The sequence below is a fragment of the Mustelus asterias genome, chromosome 25 (genome assembly GCF_964213995.1).
Source record: "Mustelus asterias chromosome 25, sMusAst1.hap1.1, whole genome shotgun sequence".
Lineage (NCBI taxonomy): Eukaryota > Metazoa > Chordata > Chondrichthyes > Carcharhiniformes > Triakidae > Mustelus > Mustelus asterias.
The window spans coordinates 51,002,263-51,023,040 of record NC_135825.1 but is presented as its reverse complement, the minus strand read 5'-3'; the positions used below and the strand labels follow the sequence as shown (position 1 = coordinate 51,023,040).

At 39.3% G+C, this 20,778-nt stretch overlaps 1 protein-coding gene across 4 annotated transcripts in view; it reads left to right on the top strand.

The window, feature by feature from the left end:
• The window catches only part of LOC144479169 (homeodomain-interacting protein kinase 1-like), a 110,195-nt gene extending 91,325 nt beyond the window's left edge, over positions 1–18,870 (top strand). For 3 of the 4 annotated variants that reach the window (XM_078197769.1, XM_078197770.1, XM_078197767.1), the window contains 6 exons: positions 2,763–2,905; positions 6,139–6,312; positions 9,956–10,165; positions 11,178–11,428; positions 12,396–12,508; positions 12,809–18,870. In XM_078197769.1, the coding sequence (XP_078053895.1) occupies positions 2,763–2,905; positions 6,139–6,312; positions 9,956–10,165; positions 11,178–11,428; positions 12,396–12,508; positions 12,809–13,291 (1,374 nt within the window). In that variant the 3' untranslated portion in view covers positions 13,292–18,870. The remainder of the gene's footprint in view (positions 1–2,762; positions 2,906–6,138; positions 6,313–9,955; positions 10,166–11,177; positions 11,429–12,395; positions 12,509–12,808) is intronic. The other variant, XM_078197771.1, reaches the window with a different exon arrangement.
• The last annotated feature ends 1,908 nt before the right edge of the window (positions 18,871–20,778 follow it).

Sequence of the window (20,778 nt, the reverse complement as noted above, 5' to 3'; positions counted from 1 at the left end):
CTAGAGCTTAAGGTGAGCTGAACTTTATGTAAGTGGACCTCAGAAGATGACTGAGGAGGGTGTTTCATAAGTAGAACCTGGAGGTATCAGAAGTAGGGATGAGAGTCTCGGTGGCCCATGGGATTAGGGTAAGCAAAGAGGTAGACTGTTGTTTAAGTATATATGGTGATCGTGAATTGACAGAGCAATTGAATTGGATATCGTCATACGATGAGGCAAAAGAGAGGTCCAAGATAGAACCTTGGGATACTCCTAAAATGGCAATGTTTGGATTAAAGGAGAATCTATTGCTCGATGTGCTGGTCTTTTTGGAACCTGCAGTAGAGTCAAGAAAGCAATGGCTGTGACCTGTGGAGATGAACAGTCTCGGAAGATGCAGAGACCGTGTACCACAATAACAGTTGACTTTAGGATGGCAACATTGGTCAGGATGGAAAACAGACTAATGGTATTCTAACAGGGAGTAGTGGGGAAGAAAGGACTTTTTAGAAAGAAGGCCAAAGGTTAATTTCTTAGAAGGTTAGATTTGTAGAATGTGTTTCATTATCTTGATAGGATGGTGACCTTGGCAGCTGTTTCATTATTTTCAGTTGGTAGACCGATCATGAGACCTTGTTTAGTTGCCACTTTAGTGGCATTTGTTTTACCAACTTTGAGAGGATGGAAGGTAGATTGGGAGTCAAACTTATAGTCATCTGACTACAAGCTGAATGCTTCACTTCATCTTAGGCCTTGCATTATAATTTCTTGAATTATGGGTCGCTGAATTGGCACATCACCCTCATTGACAGAGCAGAATAACAATATTTTCAGATCTGTAAATCTAAAATTGGAATCAATTATCAAAAGCCTGGAATTTCAAAATTGGGACTAGCAGCAAAACCTCACCAGTTTTCATTGAAGGCAGCTTTTGGATATTGATTATGCCATATGCCTGTATAAACTGGCAGTGATGTTGCAATAAAGTAGTCTTTTCTGGCCACTACATCCTGCACTCTGCTCTCAATGTTAGTTCAAAGACCTATACATATGCATCACTGGAAAACCTTGAGATTCAGGTTAAATTGGCAGAGCTGCACCTACATTGTCAGTGTTCCAGCATAGAAGTTATAGGATTAGCTGCTGCTCTCATCCAGAATTGGAATGCACCATTTGTCTTGTGTTGTTGCTGAGGACTTGACTTTAGTTTTCTGAAGCTGAGTTCTACTGGACAATAGCAGCCAAATTAGAGTCTTTTAGTAATGCTGAGTCCATTGGATTTAAATTGACACTTTTCAGTAAGCAGTTAACTGGTGACGTGGTCAGATTGGTAAATGGAATCAGAACCTGAACTGGTATTAACACTTTGAACAAATTCAGAGTGAAGACTGCAAAAATTAATTAGCATTTTTTTGTTTTTGTTAGAATTTATAGCAATACAATAGGTAAAATGCTGTGGGATTGTAGGGAAATGTTATTAAACTGATGTTTGCATTGATGCCTTTGATCTTTAAGTGGGAATGTCAGTACAGTAACTTACATCCTGCCTACTTGCTGTTACAGAGATAGCCTTTTATTAAAGGGCGGAATCTGTTAACTCAGCTGACTGACAGATGCTGTTAATATTTCCAAACTAGAATTTAATTTCCTTTGAAAACAAGCTCTAAGCTTGTCCCCTGCAACAGTATTTTTTATTAAAAAATAACACACCACAGCTGTTAAACACAGTCTTTGTATTTAGCTCTGTAAAAAAAGTGTTTTGCCTAAATGACGTGCTAATGTACTTCTGGCTGGATAAGAGTTATTGAGAGCTTGATACAAGGATCCAAATCAACAAATTGTTGACCTTGGGTCTGGAGCAGTTGGGTACCCAACTCTCTCCTTGTTCCTTGAGTCAAATGGGTTTTCCTTGGGCATTTTCCTGATCTAATCTCTAAAACATAAAACCCTATTTAAGTCAAAAGGTCAGGAAAAACATAAACTGTGTAACTGCTTTCTAACATTGTCCCTGATGGTGGCATGCTGGTTTCTAAGATCATGTATAAGAATTACTTCTTGTAACACTTAACAATATCACATTTTACTGATAATATTGTTATTATGGGCCAAATGGCCTCTTTCTGCACTGTAGGGATTCTATGATACTTAACATCTCCTGCTATATACAGCACTATTGGGGGGTGGGGGGGTTATCTGCTAGTATATTAAGGAAAAATAGCTTGTAGGTTACTCCCAACATTTAAAAATACACTCTTAGATGATTGGAAGATTGCTAATTAACTTTTGTGGTCTTAAGCTAAACATTAGTAGCATGTTTATTTTTTTAAATGGACCATCCAACTTCTGCAGTCGCTTGCAGTGACCACGTGCATTTTGCTTTCTCAGATCAAAGGTTGGTTAGAATGTTCCCTCCCTTTTCCCTTTGCTGCTTGGCATGAGCCTGCTTAGAAGAGATTGCTGTGTCTGTGTGTTTGTATTCCTGCAGAATGGCTCGTCGCACAGAATATCCGAATGTATGTTTCTGCTTCAGAGCTGCGAGATATTGGATATACTCACTTTCTCTTTCTCTCATTAAACTGTAATGCCTTGTCCTGTGCAGGTATTGGCTTTGGAGGGAGGCGTTGTGTAAATCTAACATCACAGATCTTTGTTTTACCATTGTGCTTCTCTTGCCAGCTGTGTGCGGTCTTCAGCTAGATGCTTTGTGTTCTTTTCGGGTGTCTGCAAAGTTTTAGTGTAATGTACCATGCGTGGCAATCTTGACAATCTGTCTTTGTTTGCAGCAGGCGTGGCCTGGTGGTACCCAGCAAATTCTGTTGCCTTCAACTTGGCAGCAGTTGCCTGGAGTGGCTGTCCACAACTCAGTCCCACATGCTACTGTGATACCAGATGCTATGACTAGCACCCAGCAAATAACAGACTGGAGGCAAGTAAACTTTTAATAAAATGAACATTTTTCTCTTTTAGCTCTTTCCTTACGCTCTCATTTTCAATTATTTGAAAGGAAGACACGTACTGCTACTTGAGTTTACCAATAGCACTGTTATCACTACGATCATGAATGAAATTGTGATTTAGTGAAAAAACTTCAAATGAAAATCAAATTTGCATAGAGATTCTTTTAAACCTCGAGGCTTTTTTTTTGCTAATTAGTGTTCATATCTACAATTCCTGTTTGCAGAATAGAACAAAATTCCCAAATTACCTCCCTCATGATAACTTACAATAAATGGAATGCCCCAGTAACTGTCATTACACCCTTCATAAATCATGTCCAAGAAACTGTACATTTGGGCAATAAAAAAAACTACACAAACTGTTGAGCATCAGAGCACTTGATTGGTTTGGGTATGATACAAACCTGTCTTCTTAATACCCCAATTACTTGCCATTTGCAATTTAAAGCACTCTAGTGTACTCTTGTTTAATGTTAATACAAATGGAAATTATATTGGAATGCATTTTCGAAGAATTATCTGCAGATTTTATTTTAGTCATTCATAGGATGAGGGTATTTCTGGCAAAGCCAGTATATATTGCCCATTCCTGATTGCCCTTGAGAAGTTGAACCACTTTCTTGAATACAACTGGATGGCTTGTTAGGCCATTTAAGGGGGCACTTGAAAGCCAGCCACATTGCTATGGGTCTAGACAACTAAAGGTGGCGGATCTCCTTCCTTAAAGGGTATATTAGTGAACCAGATGGATTTTTATGACAGTCCAGTAGTTTTGAGGTGACCATTACTGATACTAGCTTTTTATTCCAGAATTTGATCTTCTGTCTCCGGATCATTAGTCCAGGCTTCTATTAGTCCGGTAACATTACCATAGCATTTGCTGTAGAGTGAATCCTGTGTCGTCTTAGATTCCTACTACTAAGAAGTTAACATAAGAGGGAATTCCAAGATCTTCTATATGCATATAAATCACAAAAGGATGGTGTAAGAAAGAGTGGGGCCGATTAGAGACAAAAAGGGGCATTTGCATGTGGAGGTGGAAGAAATAGCAGAGGCATTAAACAACTGTCTTTATAAAAGGAAGAGGATGCTACCCAGACCAAGGTGAGAGAGGCAGCAATTGGTACACCAGATGAATTTACAGTTGAGAAGGAGGTGGTGTTAGAAAGGCTATTTTAGGATTGATTAGGTAGCAGGACTGGATAAGATGCATCCAGTGATGCTGAGAGAAGTGAGTAGAAATTGCAGAGGTGCCAGTGATAATCTTCCAGTCTTCCTTGGACACAGCGGTGTGCCAAAGAACTGGAGAATTGCGACAATATACCCTCGATCAAAGAGGCGTGAAAGGATAAAGCTCGTAACTACACACCAGTCAGTTTGACTTCAGTTGTAGGGAATCTTCTGGAAACTATCAACTGGGACAAAATCAATAGCCACTTAGACAAGAGCAGGATAGTTAAGGAAAGCCTACATGGATTCACTAAGGGAAATCATATTTAACTAACTTGCTGGAGTTTTTTTGAGGAAGTAACAGAGAAGGGTGATGAGGGCATCACTGATGATGTATATGGATTTTCAAAAGGCATTTGATACAGTGCCAGACTTGCAAGCAAAATTCTAGCTCATGCAATAAAAGGGAAAGTAGGCACTTGGATAAGAAATTGACTGCATGACAGGAAACAGTAGTGATAAATGTTTGTTTTTCAGATTTGGAGGAATGTTTGTAGTGGAGATTCCTGGGGTTAGTGTTGGGACCCTTGTCTTTCCTGATGGATATTAATGACCTAGACTATGGAGTTCAGGGCATGATTTCATACTTTGCAGATGATATAAAGTTTGAAAATGTTGTCAACTGTGGGGATAGTCTTGAACTTCAAAAGGACATAGAAATGTTGGCGGGTTGGGCAGATGAAGTTCAATGCAGCAAAGTGTGAGGTGATTCATTTTGACAGGAATAACATGGAGAGACGGTGTAAATAAAGGAAGGAACTCTAAAAGGAGGTTCAGGAACAGAGGGACTTTGGTCTATACATACATAAATCATTGAAGATGGCAGGGCATGTTGAGAGAGCAGTTAATTAAGCAGATAGTATCTTAGGCTTTATTAAAAGGGACATTGAGTGCAGGAGTAAGGAGGGTATTTTGAACTTGTATAAGACACTAGTTAAGCTTCACCTGGAGTACTGCAGCCAGTTCTCAACACCATACTTAAAATATGTGAAGGCATTAGAACAAGTACAGAGGAGATTCACAAGAATGATTCCAAGGGTAAAGAACTGTAGCCATGATGTTAGATTGGAGAGGTTGGGTTTGTTTTTCTTGGATAAAAGAAGGCTGAGAGGAGACGTGATAGAAGTATTTAAGATCTTGAGGGATATGGACAGGGTAAATCATGAGGAATGGTTTCTCCTATCAAGACGTAGAGGTCACCGATTCAAAATGATTGGCAAAAGGAATAAAAGTCAACTGTGGGGATAGTTTTGAACTTCAGAAGGACGTAGACATGTTGGTGGATTGAGCAGACAAGTGGCAGATGAAGTTCAATGCAGAGAAGTGTGAGGTGATTCATTTTAATAGGGAGAATGTGGAGAGACAGTGTAAATAGAAGGTGGTCAGAGTCTGGGGTGAACTTCTCGAGAGGATGACAGGAGGAGGTTCAAGCAAGGTATTGCAAAAGGGAATTATGTTGCTACCTTAAAAGAAAATGTGCAAAGTATGGGATAAGGCAGGGAGTGAGAGTAGGTAAAATGCTCTTTCAGAGAGCCAGTGTGGACTTGATGGACCGAATGGCTGCCTTCTGCACCATAAAGATTCTGTGAAGTCATAAAACATCAACTGTGTAAACTTGAGATAACTACACCTTGGTAATCATTTGAAATTAAGAGCATTGGGCGGGGGGAAATAAATGTAAGATATTTTCCTGTTCAGTATGTAGTATAGAATAAAAACTTAAGTTCATTCGGCAAAAATCATGAATCTTACTGAGCTTTGGAGTAGTATTTTGTAGCTTAATTGGATTAATCTTGAGTGTCACAGCAATTTTTAAAAGATACTGCAACGTAGCATGTCAAAGAGGACTTTAATGGTAGTTTATGTCTGTCTCCCCAATTCTAAGGTTTGGGCAACAAGTTATCTTTGTTTCTTTAATGTTTGATGTCTGCTTGCTGTGTTCACTTAAGTAATTTTTCCTCTTTATTCTCAGAAATGCACATTCCCATGGAAACCAGTATAATGCCATTGTGCAGCAGCCATCTTTGTTGGCTGGACACGTGACTTTAGCTGCACAGCCCCTAAATGTTGGTGTTGCCCATGTGGTACGCCAGCAGCAAAACACCAGGTCTTCCTCCAAAAGGAACAAACAGCTTCACAACACAAGGTAAAATGCATGCATGTAACACTTAAACATGTAACCTGGGTGTGTATCAGATAAGGTGGCCGAGTTCAGTTACACTCTTTCAAATCAAATACCTGGAGCTAAGCAGGTGCACTGCCTTTTATGGAATTGATCCATAAAGGTCCCAGACTGATTCCCTGGTTTGTGCTAACTGGCACATTAGTTGAGGTGCTACAGTGTTGCTGCACTGGGAACGGAGCTAGCAGCTTGGTTTTGTGCCCTTGATTGCTCTCTAATGACCCTGCAAAAGCATGCTTGTTTCTACATACTGGATGAGTATGGCTGTAGTATCTTTCTCCCACACTGCCCTCCCCATATCACAAAAAGCAAATTACGTTTAAAGCCCATTGATTCCATGAAAAATTGGTGCATTGGCCAATGGACAGAGGCTTGGAACATATCCGTGCATTCAGGAGCAGTTTATATCTCAGTGCTCTTCTCAGCAGGGGAGATTGTGGTGGGATATTGATAGATGGGGTTACAGCATCTTGGCTCAGAAGGGAAGGCTTAAGATCCCCATACCATTATCAAGTGACCCGTGTTGAAAATGCCTCTTTGGATCTTAGGCGCAAACAGACATGAGTGGATATAATGCCCTCGAGCAAGTAACTTACTTTTTAAGCTTCACACGTGAGAAAGGCCCATTGAAAGAAGATGCAGGGGCATTACACTTATCCCAATAACCAGTAGTTACCTTGGGTGTGGGCTGGATCAGTGATGGGTTAAAAAAGTTAAATATGTGAAGCATTATGAAGAAATTAATAAATGGTCAAAGAAAAATCAAAAACACAATTTTCATACCAATTACTGATTTCTGAAGTATCCTTGTGTTTAATTGTATAACAATCTAAATCCAAAATCATAGGAACAGAGTGGTTAGCACTGCTGACTCAAAGCACCAAGGACCCGGGTTCGATTCAGGTCTTGGGTGACTGTGTGGAGTTTCCACGTTCTCCCCGTGTCCACATGGGTTTCCCACGGACGCTCTGGTTTCCTCCCACAGTCCAAAGAAATGTAGGTTAGGTGGATTGGCCGTGCCAAATTGCACTTAATGTCCAAAGATGTGTAGGTTAGGATGATTAGCCATGGGCTGGGGTCAGTGGGGGGAGACAGATGACAACATCTTCCCCCCATCTTCTTTGTTGCTTTGTCAATCCCCCTTATTATCTTGTACACTTCACTTTGATCAGTAAGATGCTCTTTTGAAGAGTCAGTGCAGACTCGATGGGCCGAATGGCCTCCTTCAGCACTGTAGAGATTCTACAAATAATAAAAATACTGTGGGCTACAGATTTTTTGGACCGACAGATATGATATTTAAAGCTGGAGAAATTATTACGGTGGAGATTGGTAAAATTTGTAGGTTACTATTGAAGAACTAAGTACTGGAAGTGGTTTCTTTTGCAAAAAGACCACATGCTCAATTTTCTGGCAAAAAAGTAAACAAATACAATAAATGCACAGAGTAATTAAAGATTCCGATCAGGTATTCATTTCAGTGCATGCAAGGAATGTTCCTCTTGCACGGTTTATGATGTGTAGTGTTCTGTTTCATGAATGCATTCAACCTTCTTATATTCTATGGGGAAATTTAAACTATTTTTCCTCTTGGAAATTCAACTTCTTAAGATAGAAGTGGTGGGTTGATGGATTGGAAAGGTATTTTTATTGCAAGGTTCAGCACTTTCTAAGAAGTATTAATTAGTGGGTAGTGAAGTGGATAAAACTTGTGATTCTGTGGAATTAACAGTTACTTCCGTGCACTACCTTCTAAGTTGGAAACAGTGGTGAAATCCTTTCTGATTTAATGAATGATTGGAATGCCTTTATAGGAGCCCTTGAACTTAAAATAGTTCGACATGTTGTACCAAAATAAATTCTGCTGAGTGTTGAGCAAAAATCATCTAGAAAGCGTGCAGAGAATTTGAAAGTGCAAAGAAATTGAAGTCAGAAGTTCCTGTGCATTTCCAAACTTTATTAAATGTTCTGCCTTCCTAATAATTTCTGTTTGTACCAAAGAGTTAAAATATTAAGAAAGGGGCCACCTGCAGGTGGCTGTTGCACTGAACACGTGCACATTGTACAAATGAAACTAGTACATGACAATTTTGAATATAGAAGCTTGTTATCTAAAAAGGTTCCAGCTTCCAAGTGGTTGAGTTGGTAGCGTGTAGCTGATTTCTATAAACCTGAAGGTCAGTTGTTCCATTCCTAGTCTATACTGTGGTGGCACAACTGAACTGTGGGAACAGTTCAGTTGAACCATGAGTTAGAGGGAGAAATCAGCCAGCAAACTCCCTCATTACATGGGGTACGTGTTCATAGCTCCTTGAAAGTGGAGTCACAGGTGGGCAGAGTGGTGAAGAAGGCATTCAGCATGCTTGGTTTCATTTGCCAGAACATTGAGTGCAGGAGTGGGGACGTCTTGTTGAAGTTGTACAAAACATTGGTAAGGCCACACTTGGAGTACTGTGTACAGTTCTGGTCACCTTATTATAGAAAGAATAATATTAAACTAGAAAGAGTGCAGGAAAGATTTACTAGGATGCTACCGGGACTTGATGGTTTGAGTTATGAGGAGAGGCTGGATAGACTGGGACTTTTTTCTGTGGAGCGTAGAAGGCTGAGGGGTGACCTTATAGAGGTCTATAAAATAATGAGGGGCATAGATCAGCTAGATAGTCAATATCTTTTCCCAAAGGTAGGGGAGTCTAAAACTAGAGGGCATAGGTTTAAGGGGAGAGATACAAAAGTGTCCAGAGGGCAATTTTTTCACACAGAGGGTGGTGAGTGTCTGGAACAAGCTGCCAGAGGTAGTAGTAGAGGCGGGCTCAATTTTGTACTTTAAAAAGCATGGGCCAAATGCGGGCAATTGGGATTAGCTTAGGGGTTTTTAAAAAAAAAGGGCAGCATGGACAAGTTGGGCCAAAGGGTCTGTTTCGATGCTGTAAACCTCTATGACTCTATTCAGTGCCCCTTGTTGATAAGTGCACCTGTACATGCATTGGGTAAGGCAGATTTTGGTTCAGCAGCCTGTCAACACTCACTGACTAGTCTTGCATATGCTTATTCCCAGTTCTGGTGGGTGCAGGAGTCAACCTCTACAAGAAAAGAAATTCACAAAAAAATCAGTTTTCAAAATTAGTAAGGAGCGGAATTTGATATTCGACATGTGAATTTGTAATTACAGATAATAACCCTCTGGAATTAAATAACATCTGATCCACATGCATTGTATATTCACCATTTTCTATATGAAGTGCTATGGGTGTACGATGAGTCCCAATTCAGTTATATTGTGAAAAACAGTAATTCCCTGAAATAACATCATATTCTACATGGTGAATTGTCAACTCTAGTTTTTGAAGCTGCTTACATCCAAATAACCACAGATAAATTAATGCGAATTTGCATTGTGTGCTTTTGGTGCATTGCACAAAAAGGTTTTTTTTGTACAGTGAGCTCAGTGTAGTTTTGTAGAAATAATGCATTTATACAATATTGAAATGAGTTTGATTAATTCTTGAATGGGGCTTGAGCAACAAATTTAGCTGATGATTTTAAACTTCAAATCTCAAATCACTGGTTTCCACAATAAACTTGGCTGTTACTCGATTTCTACCAGAAACGTTCCTGTGTTGGATGTCGCTCCCTCTCAAACATACATGGTGGTTCAAAACAGTCCTTCAAGTGCACCTTCTCCATACTGCAGCACAACGCTAGATCATCAGCGACAGACCATTGTGATTCCTGACACACCCAGTCCTGCTGTCAGTGTTATCACCATCCGTAGTGACACCGATGAAGAGGAAGAAACAAAGCAGAAGGTTGGGAGGTAGGTATATCATAGAACATAGAACATTACAGCGCAGTACAGGCCCTTTGGCCCTCGATGTTGCGCCGACCTGTGAAGCCAGCCTAAAACCCATCTAACATTACACTGTTCCAATATCATCCATAACATATCGCTGTACATTAACAGTTACAGGATAGGGAGGTACTGCCCACACTATTTACGAATGCAACCTAGATAGAGAAAGCATGCCTGACTTTGGATGGGAGGCAAAGGATATTTAAGTCCTCTTTGTGTCTCGTCAGAACATGGTTCTTGGAACCTGGCTCTGAATAGATTTGAAAGTATTTTACCTGTGCCTTCTGGCTTCAGTCAAATTCAATAGAAAGATTCTTTATGTCTGTAAATGAAGCTGCAAGTTTAAATGCTGCACGTTGGTAATAAAATAAGTGCTAAGATCTTAGTGTCAATGAATTCAAATCTAAGAAAAGACTAAATCCTACATTTGAGTGGTTACCATCAATGCTTTTAACTTCTTTTGTTCAGCTTTTTTGCTTTTCTCTCTAACTCCCAGCTGAATTATGATCCACAAGTGGCACCGACCTTCTGATTCTTCACAAGTTAGCCTTTTTCTTTGAGCCTAGACATGGTATTGGCTAATTCTTGATCTTGGGAAAAGCAACACCACTGTTGATTTCAATGTTGTCTTTGTCTGACTTCCCCACACATTTCCCAGCAATATTCAGTGGATGGTGATCAAGAAGAAGAATCTTGGTGTTGGATAATTTGGCGGCAGATCAAAGTTTTGAAATTGGAACAATACTGATCATCAACAACTGCCATTCATTCCTATAGAACTCCTTGTGCAGGATGACTTATCAAAGTTATTAGGATTACAAAATAAGGGCTATTGATCAAGAGCGGAAAAGGAGGGAAGTGGAGATCAAACCAATGGATCTCCATTATCTATTTCTGGCGATTGAGTTTCTGACGGTATTGGGATGGCCTGACTATCTCTGTGTGAATGTTTGTTTTCCTTTTTTTTTCTTCATAGCTCTGGTATGAAACCGAGATCAAATGTCATCAGTTACGTCACTGTCCATGATTCTTTAGAATCTGACTCCTCAAATAGCAACAGTCCCTATCCGTGCGAACGCCCTCGAGCAACGCAGGTTATCAGCAGTACACAGGATGTCTCTAAAAGGACATTGGATGCCTGTCATAATTCAGGATCTCGCACCATCATTGTACAGCCTTTGAAGGCCCAAGTCAGTGACAGTATGGGAGAAAGCAACAGCTTGTCAGGTAAGAATGTAATTATGTACCAAAGTGCTTTCAGCAATGCAAAGTTGTAGTAATTTTAAGTCAGATCATGTTATCTTGCTTCAAACACTTATTCAGCATCAATTAAAATTGGAGTCCTTAAATGTATAATTGATTTCAACATGAAATTCCTCAAACCAGCAGACGCCAGGGCACCCAAATCTGATCATCATATTTCCATTATACTTTTTAGTATTTAAAATATACAAATTGAGAATCCTTTCTTTTCATCCCCCTCCCCTTGACAATTTTTGTCTCCCTCCCATAAAAATATGGTCTCCACTACTGATGTTGTTGAAGTGATCTTTTAAGTTGGAAACAATTGCCATATAAATCCTTGAAATGCCAGTTTCTGCACTTGTTTCGTGTTAGAAGCTTATTGAGACAAGCACAAACATTTATGGTTGTACGAATATATTGACACTGAGTACCAGTGTATGTACCTATTCGATAGCAGCACTTGACATTTATGTTTAAGAGACTTTAAATTTCTCTTCTCTCAATCAGTCCTTTAGGTTCCTTTTCAACTGCTCTCATTGCAAAGGTATTCAAGGGAAAATATTCCTTTTCCCACATGGTGTTCTATGATTTTTGAATTTCAACAGGGGATGGTCTGAAAATGACCTGTTTTGATGCAATGACATGATTCAGCAATGTTCATTTGGTGGAAAGGTTTTCCAAGTGGATGTTGCATTCACTAATTGTCAGCTTTGCTTGCCATAGGAAAAACCTAATCCTACAAGAAGGAAATTGGTTTGATGCTTTGGATTTGGTTTATTGGGGTCCAAATAAGTTAGCTTGTGTAGAATTATGATGATGAAAGCTAGTTCCCTATTTCTCTTCCATGCTGGCCTGATTTTTTGCTACTTTCATTTAAGGGGTTTGAAACTTGGCAGGTGTTTTCAGGGTTGATTTGTTTGCTCACTATTGTATTTCCTGTGTACTTTAGGTTTTTTCTCGAATGTTTATAAGGCTAAAACAGGGATGCCTATGAGTGGGCAAACTTCAAGCTCAACAACACCAACCATGTACCGTCAACGGCAACCTCTGAATCTCAGTCAGGTGTGTATTGTTTTCAGGTTTTTTTATGAGCAACACATAAGTTTTAAGTTTCAGTTTATTTATTAGTGTCACAAGTAGGCTTACATTAACATTGCAATGAAATTACTGTGAAAATCCCCTAGTCGCCACACTGCAGCACCTGTTCAGGTACACTGAGGGGCAATTTAGCTTGGTGAATCCATCTAATCACATTCCAACGGTACCTATAAAACTACTACTTCTTCAGAAGGCCACTTTAGGTAGCAGAGTTATAACGTGTTTGAAAGGAAAAGTTATCAATTTCTTTTTATTCCCTTCCAGGTCCAACAATCTCAAGAGCGAAGCGTAAATCCTGCTCCCCGCAGGCAACAGGCGTATGTGACACCAACTCTTGCTCAACCTCCATACTCTTTCCACCATAACAGTCCCAATCATCCCGGTGTCCATCCTCACCTGACAGCAGTATCAGCCCCGACGCACCTTTCAGGACAACCCCACATGTATACCTACACACCAACTGCTGCTGCCTTGGCAACTTCCAGTTCCATGGCCCATCTTCTGAACCAACAAAGCTCCTCCAGACACGCCATGCAACAAGCCACATACACAGCTCATCCAACCAGTCTCCTCCAACAGGTGCCAGTCAGCATGGGTCCTAGCCTTCTGCCATCTGCCAGCGTTGCTCCCAGCCAGTACCAGCATCCGTTTGCCACCCAGTCATACATTAATGCTTCCAGGGCGCCTACTCTTTATGCTGGCTATCCACTCAGTCCCACTAAAATAAATCAGTATTCTTATCTGTAGCTCTCTTATTTCCAAATGTGCTGTGCTACTGTATGAGATCTAGACTAATCCAGTTTTGTATGAAGGAGGAGTGCGCTTCATTCCATTAGACAGGACTCTTCTGTGGTGTCATGTTTTGCTTCCGAACTGGGTCACATGTCTGCAGAACATCCAGCAGTGAGGAGACTTGGTTTTTAACCTTTTTTTAAAAAAAGGACATTGGAAATAGACCACATTTTAAATATATTTTACAATAATTTGAGAATTTTCAGAACCAACAGAATTGCTGTTTGTTTTTAAATGTACTGTTGCTTTACTTTAGCCAGCTCTTTGCCTGAACACACTGATGAATCTGCTACTTGAAATGGGTTTATGCTGCTGAAAGTGTTAATACTATTGCTTGGGAAGTTTGAAGAATGCATTTTTTCTAGGCCTATTACATAATAAAGTGGGAAGTAATGGATGCCCTGTTTGGTTTGATTGGAACGTTGAAGCCTAAACTAATCCTGATTTACGTAACACATTAATGGACGCCTCCAAGCATATCACTGCTTTAGTTTATTTTCAACATTTGTGAAAGGGCTTAAAGAAAAGATGACATTTTTTGAAAGGTGTATAAAATAGTTTGGAATGTCAAGTTTTTAGAATATTGTCACAATATTAACTTTGTATTAATCTGGATTTCTTAAAGTATTGGTTTCTGAACAGTACGAAGTGTAATTAAGTATGAAAACAGGATTGACCTGCTCTGGTAAGAAATGATTCCCTTGAGCATTTCAGTCAGCTGTGATATGCTGATGGAGCTGCCGTCCGTACAGGATTAGTGAGCTTTATTTAAAGCTGCAGGCTTAAGAGCCGTTTAATCACTGTTTCAGTGAACATATTTTTATCTAGTTGCTTCTGTAAACTTCTCTTGCCTGTTTTTTTATCATGGTCAAGAGCTGCTGAGTTCTTGACGACTTACTTAAGATGTACGGCTCACATTAAATGATTTTAGGAAGCTTGTTTTAAAGTTGGAAAATAGGATGAAAGAAGTGGTCACTGCCGTACTCTTTTTAAAAAAACAATTGAGTAAGTTCTTCCAAATCACTTGTGCTTTAATCCTGCGGAGAACAGGTGTGAATTTTAATTGTACAGCACATACCTGTGTTCAAAGTAGTGACACGGTATTGAAGTGGTATATTCTGGCACTTACATCACTGCCAGAACCCTGGTGTGCCGTGTAGCTTTCGTTTGGGCATCAGCAGTGCTGATTTACATAACTGAGAACTATATGAATGCACACATCCCAAATTGATGTTAAATCATGTCCCACATCATGTTCCTGAACCATTTTGATCTCTCTCCTGTCTAACATATTAATTCCCTTAGTGTGTCACGCAGGATTGAAGGTCTGTTACTCATCAGTTCACTAAAGACTTTCAATCACTAGTGCCTGTGGCTTTTTGTTAGGGCATTTGCGCTTGTGGAAGATAAAGTGACATTAGTGTTATAATATCCTATTTATGTATAGGTCTAGTTAGATTAATTCCAGCGACTAATACAGCTTTAGCATCAGAGCTGCAGAAGCAAGACATGTGACTCTTATAACTTCCAACAGAACTAGCTACAACAGTCTTTGATGGAAAATGTAAATTATGATACTTGAATTCCGTATTTCTAGTAACTCAAGATTTAGTTACATGATCACCCAGAGGGATTTTTTTATGTACCTGTCATTTTGAGAGAAATTAAGTTGGAACATGTTGGAATGTACATGCAATGTCTTTAGATACATTTTGGAACTTTAGTAAATGTTGTAGCACTGATGAAACAGTAATTGTGTTTGAAAAGTGGTTGCAGAACAGGCATCATCTGTGTGTTCTGGATGGGAGTAATTCTTTGACTCAGTTTTTGCACAGGTGTGAATGTTGTGGGGGTTTATTTGATGAGTTCTTTCCCCTAGTTAGTGCCTTAACAGATTTTTACATAGTACGTTAAATTAAAACTTTTACACTGTGCTTTAGAAAATCCCAACTTGTTACAGTTAGATCATTTGGACTTGTGTGTGCATGGAAGGCCTCTCGGGAGTACAAAACAAAGTGATGAGAGGGTAGCACAGGAAAGGGTATTGTGCTGTGGAAACAGATTTGAAATCATTGAAGTTGGTGTTTTTATAACCTAAATCAGTTGAGTATTTTAATTGATGTTTATTTTAGTTTTAAGAAAGGGAGATGGAATTTAGAACAGTATTCTTATTTCCCTTTTGAAGTTTTTCTTTTCTTTTCATTTGGCACATATAATTATGCTCTTTTTAATGCAGCAAGCTACTTAGAATGTGAAAATGCATGTATCCATGTACTGTCTTCTGAACTTCAATTCCTTTTGATTTTTACCTTATTAAGTCACAATGGTATGGCTGCGTATATCGTACTTGTGTGGAGATAGTGCAGTATTTTGGTTTGTTTAATAAATTTTTGAACGAGGAAAATTATGTGCAATTAGCTTTAGGTGGTTGTGGTTCTTCTAGATGTGTAATTTTTTAACTTTATTTTTCACTAGTTTATGGATGCTAACATTCTTTGTGGCAGTGGGATGCTGTTCTGAGTAAACCCTTTGAGAGGCGACTACCCAGATTTTGGCTTCACGCAGGCAAACTGCCTGTAAAGCACATATTCATCACACCAAAGAAAAGGCTATTTATTCTGCCTCATTTGCAGGGCATGGAATAAGTGGTATTGCTTAACAGATATGCAAGTATTTGCTAATCTTAATGTACAACTTATAAAAAAAAATTCTGCTATTCATTCCAACGAGCTGATCTTGTTTGCAAAATAGCTGCTCCGTGCTCCACTCTGTATTTGAAAGGAAAGTGCTTCATACACTACTTCCCTTATTTGCTGTTGAAAGTGTTTATGAAAGCCATTTTTTTTTTTTTCTTTCTTACTCTCTTATTTCATGCCCTGACTTCATAAGGTTGCAAGGTGTTAATGTGTGCCTGGCAACGTATGTTAATGTATGAATGCCTGGCAATCTCCCAGAGAAATGGCTTTTTGAAAATGCCTATGTTGAATACCTCTGGTGTTGCAAAACCTGTCTTGTTTCAAGGTTGAACGGGAGATGGTGTTTTGTGGGTGTTTCTGTAGGAAAGGCTTTAGTCCTTATGCGTACATTTGGAGAGCACTGTTCTACATTTGAATTTATCACACGCAATACCAGCATTATAAAATGACAAACTGGTAGAAATGTGAGGGTTTACAGAATACACTAACCTGCTGGTTCAGATGTTTTTGTTTGAAAGAAAATTAAATTTCTAACGTGAAACAAACATTCCACCAATGCTTCTGTAACCAGGTTAACTATTTATATGGAATTTTTTAGAGTACTCCATCTTCTGAACCTTTTCAGATAGCAAGAGCATTGAAACACGTGCTTTCTGATCACCACAAGCTGGGTTTGTATAAGCAAACCGAGGTATGAGGATAGACTAATTAGACCATTAAAAGAATATTGTTCTCTCTAAGCTGAGCACAATATATGTGTGAATCCTGTTTTGTATTTGGGTTTAGCATGCAGGCACACACCTTCAGTGGCGTGGAGAGAGCTCCAAAGGCAGGCAAAATCTGCACAGCAAAGTTGTGTTGCATTGAGTAGGTTAATGTGATTCACTTATTCATGGGGAGGTAAAGTGGTGCTCAAGTCTGGTAATTCTTACTTAAATGTTTCGCAGAGGCTAAATTTCACTGCTTTGTGTCATATTCATTTTGACCAATCTCTCAAATCTACAATCTCCTGTATCCCTCCTGTCCCCGGTCCCTTCTGGATTAACCTCTAGAATTCAGAGAGAGGATATATTGACATCCTGTAACTTTTGCGTTGGAATTCTACTGAGCCAAATAATCCACTTTTACCTCTACCAAGACTGTGCAAAGTGCTGTCATGATGTGGCATTTCATAGTCCTGCTGTATTAGCTCTCTTTTTGGTGCAGTGAAGTGCATTTTGATAGGTTTGGCCTCAAGAAATTGAACTTTTTTTGTAAAGCTAACAGTCATGCACACGAGATTGAAGAAAATCTAATCTTTAAAAACTACAGATATGCACTTTGTAATCTTTGCTATCAGTTACTGTTCCACGTCCTGTCATTGGAAAATGCACTTGCTGCAGATTGAAATGCACATTGTCTTTTATCCTGTCTCCAAACGAGGGCTGCTCCATTTCCATGGAGTGGCCACAATTAGCAGCACAGGAAAGTACTAATGACAGGCTGAGTTTCTACTGTTTGATTACTATCAAATGCTGCCATTGGAGACTCTCGCCCTGTTAGATTTCTGCCCAGCTCTGGATTCTGTGGCCAAACCTGCTTTTGGGATGGTAAATTTCTGTGGGATTTTCTTGTGGGGGGGGAGCAAAATGCAAACTTTTGGAAGTTTACTTTTATTTATGAAAACATTTGCCCAAGGAATAAACACTGGTTTTGACCATAAAAAACAGGTCAAACTGACCTGTGGGTAAACCTGCCAGTGTCCTCGCACCTTTACGTACTACTTTGTAACAAACTTTTTGTCAATGTTTTGTAAGAAAACCATCTGTATCCTGTGTAAGTCATTTAGTATCTAAAAATGTGCATTTAAAGAGATAGTCCGAGGCCCACACTGGTTGTATCCAAAACAATTGACATGGGATCTAAGCAACACCTATTGAATCTTATCACAGCCACTTTTAAATACAAACGCAGCTGCTTGCTATTTTTGAAGGGAGGATGGCGGGATTGTTATTTGGAGCGAGGTTAATCATGGATAACTTCAAGCTAATTATACAGCCAAACATTGATTTTTTTTTTCTTCATTTTTAAATCATTACAACAACTTTGATTTAAGTTCAACTGAACATTTCCGGGAATTTAAAGTTGCTGCACTGATTCAAACAGTTTTCCAGGATATTTTGTTTCACATAACCTGTGTAGGGCTGCAAAAGCACTGTCTCTTTAAAATCTATATAAACAGTATATATTTATAGGGTTGACTTATATATGATTACATATGGGTGTGTCATTATTTACTGTTGGCTGGAGCATGTTCTCATTATTTTGCTGTATGTGTCTGCATTTACTAATGCTAATCATATGTGGGTGAACTTTAGTGTTTTTTTTAATAGTATGATTGTAGCGAATGCAACAATTGTTAGTAGCATACTTGGCTTGTATCATTGATATTGCTATAATAGGTTATTTGACTGGTTTGTATAATGTTATTTGCTACTCTAGTTCTTGTATGAACTGCGGTTTCTTACTTTTTGATATAGCTATGTGATTATCACATGTAATGTGTAGGCAGCTCATAGAAATGATTGATTTTTCTATGGTAGTCTGGCAGTTAAACTGTAGAGGTTATTGTAAAATAATAAATTTAACAAATGATAAAGAGATTATAGTTATTTAAAAAAAAGTTCATAATACTAACTTTAAACTGGGAAAAGGGGTCCATTGTGATGAAACTGTTTTATCTTGTAATTCACTGTTATATTGTCTTTGGTTTCCAAAGTAGCTTGTCTTCTGATTGAAGTATTTTCTACATATGTTAAAAATGCATTGCGTTACCAATAAAATGGGCTACATTTGTGTATTTTTTGTGGCTGCATCATTTTATGTCATCTCATAGAATCCAGCTGTGGTTTTGCAGTACGTGCCCCTGGACTTTTCAGTGCGTGTCTTCCTCCATAGTTCTCACATTCCAGGTAAGCCACCCAGAGAAAGAAACCTGAATCAAATAAGATGTGTCAGAGGAGAAGATTGCACACAACTTCAGTTTCCACCTTTTAAACCAAGCATTGGTTGAAAGCAGTAGGAAGCAAACAACAGAATCATAGGCTTGATTGAAGGTGACCATTCGGCCTCTGGTATCTGTCAGTTCTCTGTGAGAGCTCCTCAGCTACTCTCACCCTACCTCCTTCCCTGTTAGTGGGTAATTGTTCTACTCCAGCTAATCCAATTTTTCTTTCAAAATCCACACTTGAATCTGTCTCAATCTCACTCTCAGGGAGTGCTTTTCCAGATCCTAACCACTCTTCCCTGGTTCTCACCCTTTCTGCCAATGGGAACATCTCCCCATTTACTCTGGCCGGACTGCTTATGATTTTGAGTACCTTTTCCACATCTCCTCGCAACATCTCTGAAGAGAACGGCCCCAGCTTTGCCAACTCATCTACCTAACTGAAATCTCATACCCAGAACGTTCTCCTAAGTCATTTTTACACCATCACTAATGTCGTCACATCTTTCCTAAAGTGTGGTGTCCAGCATTGGACACAACACTGTAGTTGTGGGTAAGTCAGTGTTTTATAAAAGTTCATCATAACTTCCTTGCTTTTGTACTCAAGTGCCTCTATTTATAAAACCAGAAGTGTATATGCCTTACTAACCGTTTTCTCAATCTGCCCTGCACATATAACCCCTCCCCCTCCATATCCCTCTGCTCCTGTATTGCCTTTTGAATTGCATCCTTCATTTTAAATTGCCTCTCCGCAATCTTCTTACCAAAATGTTTCACTTCGCACTTGTCTGCAATAAATATGATCTGCCACCTGTCCACCCATTCAACTAGCCTGTCCATGTCCTGTTGTAGTCTATCGTTATCCTCATTTAAGTTCACAACACTTTAATGTTATCCACAAATTTTGAAAATTGTCCTGCACACCCAAGTCTAGGTCTTTGACATAGATCAAGAAAAGCAGACTTCTTAATAATCGCTGCGGAACCTCATTATATACCATCGAGGCTGCTGTCAGAAAAACAACCTTTAACCACTGTTTCCTGTTATTCAGCAAACTTGGTATTCATAATGTCACTGTCCATTTTATTATCACTGAACATGGGGGTGAAGGTGGTACAGTATTGCAAATGAGCAGGATCCTGTCCTTACCTGATGCCCAATAGGAATCTGGAGGTCCAGAGTGGAAAAATCTGCCAGACTTTCCCCATCCAGGAGCACACCAACCAAGGTAATGCTCCATCACTGGCTAAGATCAGCTAAATTCAACACCGATTATACCTGAGCACTTCCTGGTTCCTATTGCACGTTTCTTAAACATGTCCAATAGCAAATTTCTTTCTGCCTCGAGGGAATCTTACTGTTCTTTTTCAATTTCCTCTACAAAGTGGTATTTTAACCATTTCAGAAACAACAACTGCTGTAGATTATAACCAGCAGCTACCAGGCTATAATTCGTTGACCTTGTGGAGGCTCTTTGCTTAGTCCTGTGCTTTAACCTCCCAATCCACAACCCTGAATATCGATGTAAAGGCTGCAAGAGCTGATCTCCATTCGGAAAGGAAATCTGTCCTTTCGCAGTCTGGCTTTTTGAATCCAGACCTGCAGTAATGTGGATCACTCAACTGTTTTCCTAAATGGCCGAGCAAAGAACTTGCACCACCACCTTTTCAAGGACAATTGAGAATGGGCAGTAAGTGCTGGATCTGCTAGCAATTCAATTCATTCCCCATATTGTGAATGAACTGAAGAAAAATATGTTT